The sequence below is a fragment of the Macrobrachium nipponense genome, chromosome 12 (genome assembly GCF_015104395.2).
Source record: "Macrobrachium nipponense isolate FS-2020 chromosome 12, ASM1510439v2, whole genome shotgun sequence".
Lineage (NCBI taxonomy): Eukaryota > Metazoa > Arthropoda > Malacostraca > Decapoda > Palaemonidae > Macrobrachium > Macrobrachium nipponense.
In genome coordinates, this window is record NC_087205.1 from 92,368,280 (window position 1) to 92,381,196 (window position 12,917).

At 36.3% G+C, this 12,917-nt stretch overlaps 1 protein-coding gene across 1 annotated transcript in view; it reads right to left on the bottom strand.

The window, feature by feature from the left end:
- Positions 1 to 4,044: 4,044 nt before the first annotated feature.
- The window catches only part of LOC135224666 (mitogen-activated protein kinase-binding protein 1-like), a 280,544-nt gene continuing 271,671 nt past the window's right edge, over positions 4,045 to 12,917 (bottom strand). Inside the window, 5 exon segments of the mRNA XM_064263885.1 lie at positions 4,045 to 6,594; positions 7,503 to 7,747; positions 11,285 to 11,378; positions 11,750 to 11,867; positions 12,120 to 12,214. Coding sequence (XP_064119955.1) covers positions 6,239 to 6,594; positions 7,503 to 7,747; positions 11,285 to 11,378; positions 11,750 to 11,867; positions 12,120 to 12,214 — 908 coding nt within the window. The 3' untranslated portion in view covers positions 4,045 to 6,238.

The window sequence follows — 12,917 nt, forward strand, 5'->3', positions numbered from 1 at the left end:
CCTGTGTCATGGAAATACCCCATTTTGCAATGTATCCACTTTTTTTTATTCTTACTACACTAATTCACGTAAGACCTGCACTCCACATAAGTACTCCTCACTTAGCACCTTGCTATTTATGCTTAAATTTAAAATATCGGATCTACTTAAAACCTTCAGCCTTTCTCCATATTTATAATTTATATAAATGCACCGAATTATTAGCATAAACGAAAATTATTGGCATAAACGATACATGTCGAAAGCAATGTAAGTTTTAAAAGTCTTACCAATATAATTGCCCCTTCCTATCCTATGAATCAATATTCCTAAAAGATTACAAAGGCTACTAACCGCCTTCTATTTATATTAACTAAATGAATAAAACCTTCAAACTCTAGAACACTTGCTTAGGAAATCTTACCTGCAGCCGAACAATATCACTGTATCACTGCAATAGAGCCATACCCAAAAGTAAGCTGTCAGTCTTCCTTCAACAAAGACACAGAAAACTACCTTTTAAGTTTTAACAAATGAAGTTCTAAAAAAGGCAAAGAATGGCTCTCAGCCAATCAGAAGTCTCCACTACGTCGACGTGGAGATAGCTTGTACTGCCTTTTTCTATTGGCTGAAAGGGTTTGTATCCCATTCTCCTATTGGCTGGAGTGTAAAACGAATATTCTGCTGACTTGGTAACGAGAGAATTTCTTTGGGGCCGCCATTAAAAAATAAGTAGGTACTTACGACGAACGTTGGCACATGAGCAAAGAAGCCTGATAAACTACTTTTTCATCTGAAATCTAAGATGAAACCAAAAACGAAAGTTATGTAGCGAATTCCATGAGAGTTAAATGATAATTCTTTAATGGTATGTAAATTATATCGTAATTGTCTTCCTGCCTGCGATTATATTTCACTAATAAAATAAAGTTACGGAATATCCTCTACCCATTATTCGGTATAATTGCAACTCCAAATAGTATATTTTACATGGGAAGTTCGTCACATTAGATTAAAGCAGATAAAAATGAGAGAGAGAGAGAGAGAGAGAGGTCTATGCCTTTGCACTTCAGACAATTCACGGTGACTACATTAATTATCAGCCCATTACTCATATATTTTTAGATAAATGTGAAACTGCTTTCACAAATGTCGTATCTATGAGTTATATCAAATTATTATTGCTGCATGGATAGGGTTTGTATATTTATAAATCTTGGGGTGTGTTTAGTAATGGCAACAGTAACGAATGAGACTGGTATCAAGGAGAACAATGGAAATTTGAAATAACGCAAAGTAACTTCATCTAACCTATTTTGTTTACAAAATAGCTCGATATTGAAAGTACGGCCTTGGTAGTACCTTCGATATGAATTTCAAAATCTCCGCAAAGTTCAAGTATAAATGAAACTGTTATACATATAAAGATAAATTAATATTCCAATAGAATACTTGGATGACTAGAATACATTTGTGCCTTTTTATTAGTTTAGGAATCAGATCATATCTCCTTAGTTAAAACAAAATTTCCTGTTTTACTGATACGTATTTAGAGACAACCTAATTTCCCTTCCTCCACCGCCATATATTCTGTGATAGCTAATCTATCTGACATGGATATTCCATAAGAATGGAATGTATTAGAGTTTAGGAAAATACCAAGCACTGGCACCTACGAGGTCATTCAGCGCTGGAAAGGAAATTGATGAGAGTATGTAGGCTTGAAAGGCGTAACAGAAGGAAAACCTCGAAGCAGTTGCACTATGAAATAATATTTAGGAGAGGGTGGATAGCAAGATGGAAGAAAGATATCAATAAGAAATGAAAGGGGTTGCAGTTAGGGAATGAAGGATTGCTGCAAGAAACCTTTAGTGATGTCTACAGTGTACTCTGTGAGGTGCACCGACAGCAGTACACCCGTACAGGAGTATTTTACAAGGGATGCCCCAGGAGAATTATACCCAACAGACTCTGCCATATTCTCTTTTGAATGTGAATTGTAACTGAATCCTTTTGTACAGAAAACCTCCTCAACATTAGCAACGTCAAGTGCTTACCTGTACCTCTCCCACTCCTACATCCACAACCACAATGCACTATTGTTACACAACCTCTTGCAATTTCACTGTCTAGTTCCATCTTGGCAAACCGTTCATGCAGGTATAAAAAGCTGCTAATGTATTTTTAGTACAAGAAGTTCATCCACAATTCTGCAACTTAAGTATGAATGTAACAGCAAACTAACTTAATACTGAACTAAAAAATTATTTCTCTCAAATAACTTAATACTGAACTAAAAAATTATTTCTCCTCAAAATTCAAATAAATTCATTTCCATGACCATATTCAACAAAATTTGAAAACCTCATTGTGACAATTTAGCAGCTGAACCAGATATCCTTCGAGATTCTACTAATTGGTAATACTATTCGGTATTGAGGTCTTGACTCTAGTTAGACCTCAAGGGATATTATTTATTGATAAATTCCAACTTACAACTCCACTCTTACCTCATTCTGTTGGCTGCAATGGCTTTCTCCTACTCTGAGGTTGATGGTAGATGCAGAGGATGTGGATGGGGAGGTTGATTGTTTGATAGAAGATAGATAGAATATATTTACAATTTAGGGCAAAGGCTAAGTGCTGGGACCTACAAGGTCATTCAGTGCTGAAACGAAAATTGAGAGCAAAAGGTTACAAATGCATAACAGGAGGAAAACCTCGCAGTTGCACTGTGAAACAATTGTCAGAAGGGGTTGGAAAGTAAGATGGAAGAATGAGTATGAATGGAGGTATAGTAAAAAGGAATTAAAATGGGGGTGCAACTAGGGGCTGAAGGAATGCTGCAGAGAACCTTAAGTCATGCCAGGTGGAGTGGCTGTATGGAAGGAAGTGAATGCTCTGCAATAGGCGAGTCTCTGTTAGCTGGGGGGGGGGGGGGTGGGGGGGCGAGAGAGAGAGAGAGAGAGAGAGAGAGAGAGAGAGGACAGGTTGCACAGGGTGGTATTGGTGGGGCCTACTGTCTTCTGTGGGAGAGGGACGGCACCGTTCAGGAAAGTGGAGCAGGAATCACAAGGAGTAACAAGGATTAGGATGTCTCAAAGACTTATTAGTCCATCCGAGGAGACATCGAGTGCTCACTTATCTCTAAGAGCAGGCTCCACTGGGTTGGATGTGGTAGAGGTGAGGATGTTTGGATGGATAGGTACGGTGATAAGAGAAGATGGGATGGTGAGTGGTTACATCAAGGGTTCAGCAGTAGTTGTAAGCGTTGGGAGGGGTCTATGGACTGGAATGGTTTCTGCATCTAGTGTAGGGAGGGGAATGGTAGAACTGCATTTTGGGAGATGTGGGAGTGAATGTGGGACAATGGATGAGGTACCTTGAGAAGGCTCATCATCAACCACAACCAGGGACTGAGCTGGGAAGTGGGATGGCTTTCCATGGAACATTTACAAATATTTATAATTCTCAAGACATAACTGGAAACCAGAGGAAAGACGACCAAAGAAAGGACAGAAGAAAAACTGGAAGATCATGTGGGGAGAGGAGCTACTCTCAGCATCAACTTGAGGAGAAAAAGTTGTGAGGACAAGCAATAACAAAAGGTGGGATGACTGAAAAGCTTTTGAGAATACAGTATGCCCTGGTAATCTGGCAGGAGATGAAATTTAACAGCATAAATAATAGTTTTTTCATTAAAAACTAAACTCGCCGTCTGTTCCGTTTATGGTTTGGAAGAGCAGGTTTAAATAAGACCCCATTGGCACACACATGCACCTCTGGCATTCCTAACAAATCTACAACTATTCTACTGTATTTTAGTAGTATTTCTATAAGAAAGTGTTGCTATTGCTAATGATTTGACGAATATATGTCAATTCAGAAAAAGAAAGCATCCCCTTTCATAGGTTTTTTTTTCACTGAACAAGTTTCATGAAGTCATCAACAATAATTATGTTAATATGCTATCTACGTTTTCCAGATAAAGGGCAGTCAGTCACAGTTACAGGAAGTCAACTGCTTAAAAATTAGCACAATACAATGGGTAAATAATAAACAAAATGTTTAAGTTACATTTATTAGATATAAACAAAGAAGACATCATTCACTTTCAGATTTGAGCTGAAAGATATAAAATAACACAAGAATGAGATTTCTTTATGTCCAAATACCTGATTTTTTTTATGAGCTTCACCAAACAATTCCTCTAGCATTTGAACTGAAAATAAAAGTAAAGCCAGAAAAATATGCATTTACATTTTTCTGTATACAACAAATGCTCATCCTACTTTAACCCAAAAACATCAAATTTTCTAAATCTTAAATCTGCTTAATGAGGTCCAATTCCCCAAGAGAGGAATGATGTCAGGTTTTCAAAATACAAAATGTACATTTTTACAGCTATACAGTTCCTGACAAGCAAGGCTTCCAGCCCTCCTTGAAAGGGGTTTGGCACACCTCAACTTGGCACCTTGCGGCACCCTGGGAACATTCCTCTCAAAATCAAGCTTCAAATACTTGTGCAACAAACAATGAGTTGGCCATGTATTACTCCTGTTCCCACAACTGCCATCAGCCCATCCTGGCAAAGAAAGGCTTTGTGATATATTTGTCTCCAAATATTCACAAGCCAGTGAAATTACATTCAGCCATACCGTAACAAACATGGTTTTCTTTCAGCTCAGGAGAAAACTGGTATTACTCTCGACAGCAATACCAAACACTCCACTGAGCACAATTCTGTTCAATGATCTTAACATTCTGACCTATTGACTGCAATGGATGGGCAATACAGACCTACCACAAATAAGCAAGTGTTGGTGATATGCCAACACTTGAACTATGTATAATTAAATGTTGCTTGTATATTGCACAGCCTTCACTTTTGGTTGTTTTGCATCTCAAATATGTTCATATTACATATTAACATCATATATTGTTCACATGTAATGACATTTGTTATCATATAAAGTAAAGACATCAGAAACTACAAGACCAACATTTTTTTTTTTTGGTATCGATGAACGGAGGTCAACGCAAGAGTGCAGTGACAACGGCCATACTTAGTGATTCCAAACTTGGCCCGAACAGTTGTTTGTCTGGTCGCATCAAAATGAATGTTTTCTGAGATTTGATTAACTGGGCTTGGAAGAAGATCAACAATACAACCTGCACAGCTCTAAAAGTATACAAACAATACTCTAACATTGAAAATAAAAATCTTGATAATATGTGTTAGGCCTACAATCCATCATAAATAAGTTGTAGTGGATTCCAATATGCCAAGAACAAGGGCCTATAACAACACAACAGAAAGTTCTTATGACCAGGCAGAACAAACTGCATAGCTTTGATTAAAAACACTAATATTTAGGTAAACAGTTAGCCCAAATCAGCAGTGAGCCATCACCAGTCCATTAACACTGTAAATGACAAGTTAGACAGTTATTAGCAAACATTAAAAGTACAAGAACAAGAACATGCTGTTAAAGGATGAAATATGAGATAGTATATCAAAATATGTAATGGGAGAACAAAAACAATGCCTTCAGCTTGGTGTAAGACCCATCTGCTGCTTTAAGGCTGCTGAGTCCCCAAACGTTGGATGCAACCTTGCGTCAACGAGCCGCTCTTATGAAAAACCACTCTGTATAAATCACGTACGTCTGGTCGTATCGCACCACGAGAATACCTTGACGCTCAAGATAAAATCGGGCAAATTTTAACCAAACAAGCTTGCAAATATATATCAAGGGGTCCCTAGAATAATACCCCATCAAATGAAATGCAAGATGAAATCTACAACATAAGTGATTATGAGCTTTGGCAGCAAAAGGGGTTTGAAAGTTAACCTACTAAAAGATTCACTCGTAAACTACTCTGAACATAATGTCACGTGACAACCTGGAATGTGAAATCTGATAAAAAACAAAACAAAAAATCATTCAAGCAGTAAGATTGTACTTCACAGCAATCTATCTACTTGGCATTACACTTTATTATCATAAAGACACATTCTTAAAAATATCTTTAATAAAAAAAATCTGAGTCACCAGATGAAAACAAAATGGACAGATCACACAATAATAATTAACATACACAGCCTTTCACTCATGACATAAGACTTGCCCTGAAAAAAAGGGATATACGAAGCTATCTTTATTTTCTGGACATTTTTGGTCAAGCCAATGACTATCAAAAATACCAAATAAAAAATGAAAAAAGTTAAAATAAAAACAATCGTGCTACTATGTAATCACGCTGGTCCAGGGGGTGGTGGCTGATGAGATGCCATCTTCTGTTGCACCATGTTCACTAAAATATCAGTGTACTGCTGCATCATGGCAACCATCCTTGGATCTTTGCTATCTGGTGTCTGCGACGAAGGAGCATTTGGAGACATGGGTTGTGGGGGAGGAGCTGCATGTGGTGCAGTCAGAGGAGTCAGAGCATGAGTCGCCCTGGCTGCTGCCCCTAACAGTAATGAACGCAAAGCCCGATGGTGATCTTCTTCGTTTCCTCCCTCGCTACACGCTCGCCACCACAACTGACTTAATCGTTCACAACCTTCAACTACCCATTCACAAACACTTTCTACAACCCCTACACTCACTGAAAGAGAAAAAGAAATGACACATCATAAACCCCTTCTTAACAGTGGAAAGCAACCAAAAATTTAGGGTATTTCAAATTCCTCTAATTCTTTATGTACTACGTACTAGTATATCCAAGAACTTATTTACATATGATTTCATATGACTGTACAGACCAATAAATAACTAATATAAACATTAAATCAATACGACCTTCTCTAGGGTGTTGTGGAATAGTATGTAAAATGCAGCTGCCAAAGTAGTTACAAACATTTTTTTAGTTGCCTTTTACAGGAATGAAACCCCAACCTTTGGCATATATGGCCATCATTATCAGTTTTTAAGTCAGTTATTGCAGATTATGCATACTAATTCTTACCAAGAGAAAAATAATCATAAACTTTTCAGACATGTATGCATTTTGTTAGATGAATGATATAATTATCAAAACTTCTTTGCATTATCTTGATAGAATATGATAAACCTTGTGCATACACCTTTCATTTTGGAATGAGGTGAATAATGTGGTTAAGTAGGCATGCTGCAATATTTGCTTGTAATTTTAAACAGTATTTCCTTGAATACTATGTGACTAGTCTCTCATAGGGGCTGGTCCAATTGACTTTGTAATCAAAGGATGAAAACTGGTACAAGACAAAAATGAGGCAAATAGGTGGAAGGTTAGAGGGTCTTAAATAGTACTACAATATGATTCAGTAATGATCAAGTTACAAGAGTATGGATTTGGACTTTGGATTTTAAGGTCACCTCAATGAACTAAGTCAACTGCCTTTCTCATACTGGAGGGTAAAAACTTGATCAAACATTCAATTACATTGTTTTCCTTGCTTAGATATTAAGAAAAAGGATTTAGTTCACTGGGGGAGCTTTACAACCATTATAAAATTAAGTGTGATTACAACTCACAAGGCATATTTTCAAAGTCAATGAAAGCAAGGTCATCTCGCGTTGGATATTCTTCAGGACTCATGTCAACTGTGGAAGCAGCAGAGGACGGCCGGCTATGATCTGACGACGGAAGACCCCTTCTGGACACTGGTGACGCAGCAGATGCATATCGACTTCGTATCATCTCCCCTCTCTTGCCAGACAAACTATTGCTGCGGGTGAGGTCACGCTCACTTACGGCACGGATGGGAAGATTGCTACGTCTGGCACACAACAACAACAACAACACATTACAGTGCAAGCAACAACACACAAAGCATGACATGGAGTAAAGACACAACTACATCTACTAATCATACTACTGTATTAGTCAGGCTGGGTGCAAACTTACCACAGTATTAATTACACTAGAAGGAAAATGAAGAGTTGAATACCAGAAAAAATAAGAATTCTATTGTAATAGATAATAACAAAACCTACCAATGCAATTTTACTACAGTACAATCAAATGATGGTGTTCTATCTACATTTTACCAACTCCAAATTCAAATTACAGACAAAAGAAAACAATAGCACTGCACTGATACTCTCAGCATGACAACCTCCTTAGTCATTGCTTTTACTACAAAATTGCTATCATTTATCAAAATAACAAATCAGTTGGATATGTCTAAGTGAATATAAACAAACACGCAAGTGCCTGATAATACTATATGACATGCCTGAAATGGACAACAGATTTTCAAATTCCTACACTGTATGATAGACAGGATGAAAACCTTCTCTTGCCAGCACTTTTACCTAAATAAAAATGTTTGTCACATTCGTAGAGAATAAGTAAATATTTCTAAAAGGATGGAAATTAATGAATTATGAAAACCTACCATGACTGGTCAAGAAGTGTAGAAACAAACACTGTACACATACTACATTTCTAAGATCCTCCTTCTGGCAACTGCCACACCCTCAAACTACAAAACCCAATCAATACCATCTTTTGCTCTCTTAGTCAACTTAAACTCTGAAGCCCCCCGAGGTCCTTTTTCCTTCACATAATAAAAATGTATTTATTTAAAAAATATTCATATTCATCATCAATATTATCATAGTAAGTCTATACACATTATATTCAAAATGTTATGGTAGTTAAATCTTCCCCTAAATACAGTGTTATCAAACTTACTCTTCACCAAAAGAATGATCTGAAGTAAACTGAAATCAGTAAAACTGTTTTAAGTTGCAACTAAAAACCTTTCCCATACACTGTGTGGCAATCACAATATATCTGTTTACTCTCAACAAAGTGAGAACCTCTGCTTAACCAAGTGAAATGATTTGTGGTGACCAGTGAACTTTCTCTTCATGACCAAAGCTTATATTCACATAAAATCTGATTTATTATCATATCATGTCCTATATTTGCTCAATATGAAGAACTTCAGAGGATTCTTCTGTATCTCTGGGGACAAATGAAGTAGACATCAATAATACAGGAAAGACTGCTTGCTCCATTTCTTTTCCCGTATAATTACTGGTGAAAACTGGCGGATCTGATATTCAAATGGAATGGGGAGCTTGGAAGGCAAAACTCACCAATTACACATGATATTTAGAAGTTCATTTCCATCAAAACATACAATATCATATTTAAATAATATACTGCCTTTGCTCCAAAATTTGTTTCCAAGTCTTCTCTAGCTTGGTGAATACTACTAGCAAAAGTAACTTGCATCTTTTTGTAATTAGCAAACTAATGGAAATGCAGTGCCAGAAACAATTCCATTCATAGCTGATGATGACGATGCAAATGAAACTAGAAGCACTAGCATAACCCATCAAAATGCTTGAGAGAGAGGCAGGACTAACAAAAGCCTAGCGACTGAAAGGGTTACTTGAAAAAATGGTCAAAATTTCAATAGAGATGTGTATACACAAGAATTATGAAAAGAGTAAATAACAATACGTATATTAAAAACAGGATGTGCAAAATGTGGCGAGTTAAATAATGAACTACTATCAGTTATAATCATAGACAAGGAAACAATGCTACCCTAATGGATAACACAATCTTGTTTAAGTAACTAGATTCACTCTGAGTTATGGTGTTGCTAGTAAGCAATCTAGACAGAATGGATCACTGGCGAAACGAACATTGCTTGACATTCCAAATCATTGTGTTGAGTCTATCTCACAGAGACAATTTCAGCTTTAAAATCCAACTCATGCTTGTCATTCAGTACAAACACTACAGACACTGGGAATTAAGATTGTTCTGAACTACCCCTTCAGTCATATGATGGCCACAGCATGGTCTGTGATGATCCCCAAACTCATGATCTTTGATTTAAAAGACCACTTTCTTATGACACCAGCATCAACCTGATCCTTATTCATTCATCAACCACCTCATTTTGTCATGAGTCTCCCAAGTTGGTAACAGGGAATAGTGCAGGGTTTTACATTAAATCAAGTTTTTATGTTTGCTGGTAAATGCCAATAGTAAATACACAATCTAGATATTCAGGACTGGTCAATGCAATTCGGCTCTTTATACATTTATATTTCAGAGTCACCAACACCTTCATATTTTCATTGCTTGCCTATTGGACCTACTCTTCTGGTGACTAGGTCTCCCCTCTGAATGCCAGCCTCCCTTAGAGTTATTCTTTGCCCTACTACCCAATGTTTTTTTTTCTCAGAGAACATAGTTAGAGACTTCTTGCAACAACTTTGAGATCAAGAAATGCCATCCTGATCACAAACACAGCAAATTCTATGTGAATCGACAGTCTGTGCCTAATAAGAGGAACCACAGGTTAATTCTGTCTTCCAGACACACACACACAGACCAAAGAGTGTCATGGGGATAATGCTTTTATTCTTCTGTGGAAAAAAAAAAACCTTTGACCCTAGGGATCATGGCAGACCACAATGTGGGCATGATATAATTGTTGGATTTGTATGAATAGTGTAATGTTTTTAAAAAGTTTCTACATACCCAAACTAATCAACTAATATCAAAAGCAAACCTACAAAAGGAAGAGAAACTAACGGGTATCATAAACACAATGCTACAACTAAATGTGCAAGTGATACAACTATTTATAATAAAAAAATTGTTGTCTAATGTCTCCAGCAGGAAGCTAAACTGCTAAATGTTTCTAGTAAAAGCTAAAGTTACACTATGAATTAAAGCTATAAGCATTGTTTTTTTCACTAATAGCAAATAAATGCTTCATTCACAAATAAAAAATATCTCCTGATTACAAAGCTGTTTTGCTACACAGAAAAGTTCTCATACCAAGCCAGACAATACAGAATATGGAAATGGCACACTCTAGTGAAACCAAGAAAACTTTGCACAGCATATATTTAAATTAAGGAATAAAGTTATTTTATGCAACTTATTGTTTATGGTGAACAAAACTGATCAATAATAAATAATGCTGTTAAAACCGTGAATTAATTCTTTACTGTGCCCTAAGATCTGGAAAAAATGACAAATGGTAATGTTAATGTGTATTATAATTCATACTTACGATGAGAGTCCACAGCAAGACCCAAGTGTGTATTTGGTGCTGTACTATATAAATACAAGGCTAGTGGGGTTAAAATGTCACGGGGCAAAGTCTCATTTACTATGAAAGACAAACAAATTTCTGGAACAAACATCCTTCCATATTCATTTGTAAAATATACACAAAACTGGACCAAGCATAAAATGTAATGAATAGCAATAAAACGATGTTTAACACGAATGAATGAATGAGGAAGTACAAAATCCACTCTTAGAAACATACCTATCGCTACCCTGAGTTCTACTTCGCATATTTTTATGATCTGAAGGTGATGCATCCTCAGAACTTGAGTCTTCGTGGAACTGTCTGATGTCACCTGCAATGAAATAAAAAATTAAGACATAGCCACATGCCTCACAACCTGAACATTACCTTTGTAACATGAACATTAAGACAAAAAACTTTCAATACAACTTGCTGTTGTGTTTGGACATGTGATTAGAGGGGCTAAGAACAGTCAGTAAGAGAAGAAACTGATATGTATGTAGGATGATACAGGCCAGTAAAATGACCAGAAAATCAAGATTCAAGAGAAAAGTACACATGTCAGAAGCTAGTGGTAAGCATTCATGTTTATCTAAAATAGATACCTGACAAAAAATATCTATAATAGGAACCTGCTTTACAACCATTCACACTAAAGAGGAATTTTTTATGTATAGTAACAAGCAAAAAAAAAACACTTGCCTGTTGAAACAGCCTGAGAGAGAGATGCTTTTCTCTTGAGAGCACGAGGAGTCATCTTGTTCATAGATGCTATCGTGGGTCGCATGGGACGATCACTCCTGGACCCCTCTTCCCCAGACTGAAATATAAAGTATTTACTGCATACAGAATGCAACCTAACTTTGGTGTTTTATGAAAATTATCACACTGAGAGTCAACTGAGTACATTGTAAAATAAACTCCTCTAACTCAATACCAGGCCTTGGAACCGAGACTCTCCGTCTCTTGATCTTGTGCATGAAGAACCTCAGATTAAAGCGTTCGTGAGTAGCAAACATAGAATTGTAGCTGGCCTTACTCATTACAAGATTTCATTTAAAAATCAAATTACCTGATTCAAGACTCCTATAGAACTGGACCTTGACAGAGATGAGTGAGACCTTCCAGGCGACTTGCTGCTAGATTTACCCATTTTCTTCCCACTTGCTGTAATGATAATTGAAAAATATTAACCAAAATGGCAATGAATGACAAGACACTATATAACTGCTTTTGTCTTCAAGATGTTTATTATACCCTAAAGCAATTAACTGTTGTAAATACTAAATATGAAGATTCATTTATATATTATAAAAATACTATTGCATGCTTCCTGGCTGACTAGTCTACATAAAAATTCAAATTCAGATTTACAATACTATGCAAGACATAGTTCAATTTGTAATGCACTAGTAACAGAAAATAAAAACGATTTTACTACTTAATTACAATTGCAATTTAGCAAAAATTATACAATCATTCAAACAAACATGTAAAATAAAGGAATATAATGAAACATTCATAATGCAAAATACCCTATATCACACTGTAATCAAACATTAAGTCTTGTACTTTGTATGTTTTTTACAGCTATGTAAACCTTTCAAAATACACAGGAAAATCTCCGGTGACAAGAAGACCCTGTGCAGACTATTCAGTTGTGTTTCTAAATTTACATGAAATATCAAAGATAACCATTAGTATTCAAAAACTGTACCCTCTCTAAACGTGTTTGTGCAAACAGCATCTGCATTTTCACTAACATATACTGTAAAATCAAAACATGATTGGTAATAGCATCCACCTTCTACTCAGTTCCAATGTGATTCAAACTAAAATATACTTCCTAGCAGTCAAAGAAAATAAGGAT